This window comes from Pygoscelis adeliae, unplaced genomic scaffold (assembly GCF_000699105.1).
Source record: "Pygoscelis adeliae isolate BGI_AS28 unplaced genomic scaffold, ASM69910v1 Scaffold27, whole genome shotgun sequence".
Lineage (NCBI taxonomy): Eukaryota > Metazoa > Chordata > Aves > Sphenisciformes > Spheniscidae > Pygoscelis > Pygoscelis adeliae.
In genome coordinates, this window is record NW_008825410.1 from 5,936,098 (window position 1) to 5,942,470 (window position 6,373).

General features: G+C 39.1%; 1 protein-coding gene across 1 annotated transcript in view; it reads right to left on the reverse strand.

Moving 5' to 3' along the window:
* Nucleotides 1–6,373, reverse strand: part of ST8SIA6 (ST8 alpha-N-acetyl-neuraminide alpha-2,8-sialyltransferase 6) — a gene marked incomplete at its 5' end in the record, with an annotated part of 42,759 nt that overhangs the window by 28,831 nt on the left and 7,555 nt on the right. The window contains one exon of the mRNA XM_009330548.1: nt 1,978–2,076. Coding sequence (XP_009328823.1) covers nt 1,978–2,076 — 99 coding nt within the window. The remainder of the gene's footprint in view (nt 1–1,977; nt 2,077–6,373) is intronic.

Sequence of the window (6,373 nt, forward strand, 5' to 3'; positions counted from 1 at the left end):
AAGATATTCCTACTTGGCAGATAATGTTCAAGAAAGGAACAAATAAAAAGAGAAACAACAGCTGGAAATGCAAGAGAAAAGGAGGATCCCTTTTGCCTTTGGACGCTTTAATACCACCAAAAAACCTATCAGTTTTTTAAGTCCTCAGGAGAGTGTGCACAGGGCTTGCTCTAGAATAAAAATGGAGAACTGCCAGCAAAACTCAGCATTTCAGGCTCTTTATCACCACCAGCACATACCTGCTATAATAATAACTTCCCACTTACATAGCATTTTTTACTATCAAATCATTTGACAAGCTTTAAACTAGTAATGTTTTTCCCTTTCTGTCAACTTAAGAGGCAAGAGTGTCCAGAACGTCCCTGAAAGTCTAGAACTGCAATATAAAGCATTTATATATCTTGCCTGTGGGTCACACCTTGAAAAAAGCAACAAAGATCCCTGCAGCTTCTCTCAGTGAAGGGCAATGAGTTGCAACATTCATGGCACAAAGCAATCCCTTGCTTCTTTGTTGCAAGCATCAGTTTCTCTTCCTACCTGCCCAGTTCATCTTCTGCCTCGTTAAATGGTGCAGCTCCTTTCTCTTTAGCCACAGAATAAACGTCTCACAATTCCTAAAGCTTCTCCTACAAGCTCAGCTCCAAAATGTTCTAGGTATGAAAAGCACGTCCGCATTCCAGCAGCCTGTATAACTTTGTAACACATGGGATAAATAACAGCATTTATATTGCTCTAACTGGATTTTGGAGGCAATTCGGCAACTGCTTCTCCTTCTCTTGGTGTTAATCACTCAATTCTTCAGTCAACTCTTTGACCTCTGTTTGCCAATCTCTGTTTCAGCTCTCACTAGCAGCGCATCAGTAAGATAGTGGTCTACCACCTTTCAAAAGAGTAAAAACTTCAGTGGTAGCATTGCTGATGAGGTGGAATATTGATGGGAGAAGAGGTTATAGCAGAGAAAAAAAAAAGGAAGAATTAAAAGAGTAAAGACAGAATGTTGGCAATATGGTGAATTAAAAATAGGTGAAAGATCTCAAAACACAATGAGAAAGTAAGGAGGAGGCAGAAAAGACAGGAGAAGTTTTAAAATCATGATTTAACGTTGTTTCTGTGTTAAGGAAAAATTTGACTTCTCCAGTCCTTTGAATGGGGAAATGCACATAATTATTTTTAGTAGAGCTTTTGTTTTTCATTCCATTTCTCTTCTTTTCACAAATGGAGGGGGGGGAAGCTTCCAATTCTAAAGACACCATGGCACATAATTAATTTTAAGCTGGAATTCGGTCCTAATGGGAAGCCTTTCTTATTTACAATGTTTTATTTATTGGCGCATCCATATAGGCAAAATGTTACAAAAAAGCAATGGGGAGCTCCTCCCATCTTCACTTTAGTGAGTGGCAAGGAATTTGAGCAGGGCTGGTATCAAGTATTTTTTTCCATGTCAGGAAAAGGCAGAACAGCAAGTTGAAACCCAAAATTAATTTGGGGTGTTTTTTCAATGTATCTAAAATTGAATAATTAGTTTCCTGTGGAGTAGTTATAATGAGTACAATTACTTAGCAAGTTTTTATACTAGTGCATTTCTATACTTACTCTAGTGAATATGCTGAAAAGAATCCATTAACTGAGGTTGCTCATAGCAGGAGTGTTCACCAATCAGGAAAAAGACACTCAAGAATGAAATTATACCTCACGGATTCTGTTCTACCTTCCTGTGAATATCTTGGAATAAAATGGTACTAACTGGCAAGGAGAAATCTTGTTCACATATACTGTGAAAATAATAAAAAAAAAAAAAATCCAACCTCGAATAAATCTAATGCATGTGAAAGAAAAAATGCAGACAAACATTGGTTGAACAATTTCAGTTTCCTGTTGTATAGCTCCACATTAATATCATCGAGAATTATGTAAAAGGGTCAATCTTTTACCCTTCTATTTAAAATAAATAAAGCAGAAAGCACAGCAAACACCTACCTTTTCTTCTTGATAGATGATGACAAAATGTTGTCCTGAATTGCCTTACATTTTGAAGCCTGTTCCAACTGGTAAGTTCCATTTTTATTAACAGTTGTTCTGTTTAAGGGAGGGGCAGGGGGAGGGGGAGAAAAAGCAACAAACTTTAAAAGAGAGAACATATTCTGACAATGCTGTCACATTTACTTTGCTATGACAATAAGATTAATAACGGTTGATTTAGCTGAAAACATTACCAACGAAATCTTATTGACTTCTACTGTGAAGCTCTTGTTTAAAAGGAGAGTTTTCTGCTAGTGACTAAATTATTTGATTCTTTAAAGTAACCCCATTTCATAGTCTGAATTATATTTTCTATTTTACACTGTAATCAGAAAATGTAATTTAAAAAAAGAAGAATTGAAATGGGAAGCCTCTTGAACATTATGTTTTGAAGATATTTAGAATATTCACCAATAAAATATTTAGCAGATGTGATCTCCTAAAGTTGTTGATGAAATGCAATATTCAGAGCCAATATAATATGTACAGGAAACACCACAGTGGATCTTTTTACTTGGACCTTAATTTATTGACTTGAGCTTAGTACTTCCTCCCTTGTTTATTCTTTATTTACACAGTGAGAATAAATATTTGTAAAAGAAACCAAGGCAAATGCCAGACAGTGATCTTTAATTCCTGTTGTCTTATTTTTACCAAACTCCTGTGCGGTCCTCTTGCTCTGGCAGTCCTGGTAGAAGATTGAGCTGTAAATTAGTAAATGGCTGAGATACCAAGGTCTTATTCCATTCACCTCAGTTCACCCTGTATCTAGGTTCAATCTCATACAATCACCCTCTTCTGTCATCAACCTTCTTGCTGTGTGTATTGTCATTTATCATGAAGTTTTTTCATCCGGCATTTTTATTTTCCTTGCTCCTCATCATCTTCCCCTCTCCCCCTGATCCCGTTCCTTTTGGGTTCTTTCCACTGATTCACTACTTACGGAGCACTTGGACACTGCAACCTATTTGTCCAAACCAGAACTAGAAATACAGAAGACACATGCCGTGTCATTCACTCCTGGGTGTGAGCTGCCACAGTGAATAGAACCCATGCTGTTCTTAGAAACACAGAACAACCATGCCATCTCTGTACAGAGGCACTCATACACAAAAAGAAAGGGTCTTCCTGCTTTGTACACAATGCGCTCTGCTTCTGAACCATCATTCCTTTACTAACAAGGACCAAAACTCCATTGCCTTTACCTGTTAAAACATGGAGACTGCTTATCAACAAGATTTCTGACAAGCTGATTTTGAAGCTCTTACTTGGGAAAGATGCCATTTCAAGTCACAGAATCACAGAGTGGCTGAAGTTGGCAGGCACCTCTGGAGGTCATCTGGTCCAACCCCCTGCTCAGGCAGGGCCACCTAGAGCCAGTTGCCCAGGACCATGTCCAGACGGCTTTTGAGTATCTCCAAGGGTGGAGACTCCACAACCTCCCTGGACAACCTGTGCCAGTGCTCAGTCACCCTCACAGTGAAAAAGCGTTTCCTGATGTTCAGAGGGAACCTCCTGTGTTTCAGCTGGTGCCCATTGCCTCCGATCCTGTCACTGGGCACCACTGAGAAGAGCCTGGCTCCATCGTCTTTACACCCTCCCTTGAGGTATGTATATACATTGATAAGGTCCCCCCTGAGCCCTCTCTTCTTAAACAATTAAAATCTTAAACAATTCAAATGAGAAGAAGTCTGGCTGAAGAAGAAAGAGCAGAATAAATGCTTGTTTATTTTGAACTGACTGGCATGTTCATAGCTATGACAGGGGAGGAGAAGGAACAAATCGCCTTTCCTTCTCTTTCCATTGCCCATGAATTTTCTAGTGAATCAGTCACTCCATAAGAGCAATTCACCCAGGATGTAGGCTGCAGAGGAGAGAGATCATCTCTCCCCCTTTCTTTCCACCATGAGAAACTTCTTCCCAGTATACACCCAGTGCCCCTAAGGAAGTATGCAGTCTGCATGCCTCTTGTTGAGGGCAATGGTAAGACAATACAACATAAACCCCTGTCCTTTCAGTTCTGCAGTGACTTTAAGACATAGTAACAGCTGGCACTACCTACTGAGAGCTCCTTGGCTGATTTTGCATACAGCTCCTTATCTAATCCATTTTCAAGGAGCAACATACAAATGCGAGGGCAGAAGGCTCTCAGAGCACACAGTTAAGAGGATCAAGCACACAACTTAGCAATCTTACATAGTAAGGGCCAGCAAATATTCTACCTACACCATTCACGCACACAGGTTTATTGCAGCTTGGTCTGAATGGTTCTGTCTACACCAAAGAACCAGGCGGGCCCTTTCACAAAAGAACCCAACACCAGTTCCCAAACAAATTTAGTTAGCACTAAATCATGTTTCCTCTCTCTTGCTTCTTTAACTCAGTAAGCTCAAATGATTCTTCTGCAGCTGCAGCTTAAAGTAAGAGAAATGGCTACAGGCAAATCTTTGCTGTATAAACAGCAACTTAAAAAAAGAACTACTGATATCATAAGCCAAGTGCATGTTACTGCTGCAAATAAGTCTTTCATTACAACTACAAATCAAGATGCTGGATGCTGATTTGAGAAGTGGCCCCAGCCCTTCTGAGCCACAGCTGGACAGAGGAGACCTTCTTTAACACACGAAGCCTGCCAGGAAAACCAAGTCGGGCCATTAGGTTTGATCAGCTTGCTGAGGGGTGCATTTACAGGAATCGTCAGAGAACCAACATTCTTTCACAAGTAGGTTTCAACTCTGTGCAGAGAATCATTACTTAATAGGAAGTCCTTACAGCTTCCTATTAATTTATGTCCTGAGATCAGTGGGGCAGTGAATAAATATTCTCTCAACCAAATACAAGCTTTACTCAACAGACTTTTAGTCTTTTTACATTCATAGCACTAAGATCAACTGAAGCAAGTTTACGGCTGGACTCGATGATCTTAAAGGTCTTTTCCAACCCAAATGATTCTATGATTCTAAGTCGCCTCGTTTTTTAATACATAATGGCTTTTTATGTGCACATTTTCAAGACTTGAAAAATTCAAAAAAGGAAGAAGTCAGATAAAAAAGAATGAGCAAAATAAATCCCTGTTCTGTTTTGTCATTAAATCCTGACAATCACTTTTACAGCCGTCAAGGGGAGAAAAAAGGAATAAGGAGTCTTCCCTTCCCTTTCCATGACACATGTAAAGATTGGTGAAAATGGCACAACTGTGGGGAAAACCAGACACAAATTTTAATCCAAATTGCAGGCACAAGATAGATCACCAAAATGCTTCTTCTGTGGCTTTTTCCACACAAAATTTACTCAACACTCTTTATATGGTGCAAAAAGATACAAAAATAAAACAATTTATTTGCAAGACATGCAAAATAATGACTTATTCTAGTAAAAGTTACATTTCTGAATTTCTGTTTCACCATCAGAGTGGCCTCTGCTTCACATGAGTGAAAGATTTTTGCATTCAGATAAAAGGGGTGTGCAAGGGGCAGTCCAGACTTCTGCATTATTCATCGCAGAGTTGTGCAGACATTAGACTCAGATCAGATTTCTGATCACTTAGGACAATTATGGTAGGCAACATTTATCACTAAATGAATTTACCTGACCTAGTGGATGACAGTCTTTGTTCAATACTTAGAACTGCACTAAAAATTCTGCAGTGAAATCAGATAACTTGCCTAACAGCGCAGATATCAGGCTACATTCAAATAATTTTGCAAACTCTTAAGCTAGGTGAGAACTTGAAGTGGAAACCATGTAATATCCTGTTGGCTTGAACTCATAAAACTGATGAAACAGGAAAATTTCTGCTGCATTTCCTTTAGAGTTTAGATGTTCTCAAAGCCAACCTCACTGGCCAAAATCTGAAAAACAGGGTTTTTTTTTAAATCATATACAAACAGCTTGAGGACCACATACTTCTTATGGTAATTCTAGGAACTCAGAAAGTACACCATCTGTACTTTAATAAATCCACAGTAGATTAAGACCATGTGCCATATTTATCAGCACGTTGTTATTCTATATCTTGCTCTCAGAAGACAGCAGTTCCTTAAACTGTAAAATTCTTTAAGATAAGGATTGCACCCACCTTTAGAATAAGAAATAGAGAAACTATATGGCAAGTCCACAGCCCCTTTTGCTGCACCTGTAGCATTCAGTCCTGAGACTATAGGAAGCCTTAGTGCAGGGAATCACCGGACAGACAGATACCTCAGTTAACATGGAGTTCTGGGAGAGCAGTGGTACAGGGAGGGAAAAAAAAGGGAAGCCCTTTAAAAACAAAACCAAACTCAACCCCAAACAGTTATCAGAGTAGGAAAATGGATGGACATATGATGGATGAAAAAAGGATGAATGGTTGGGG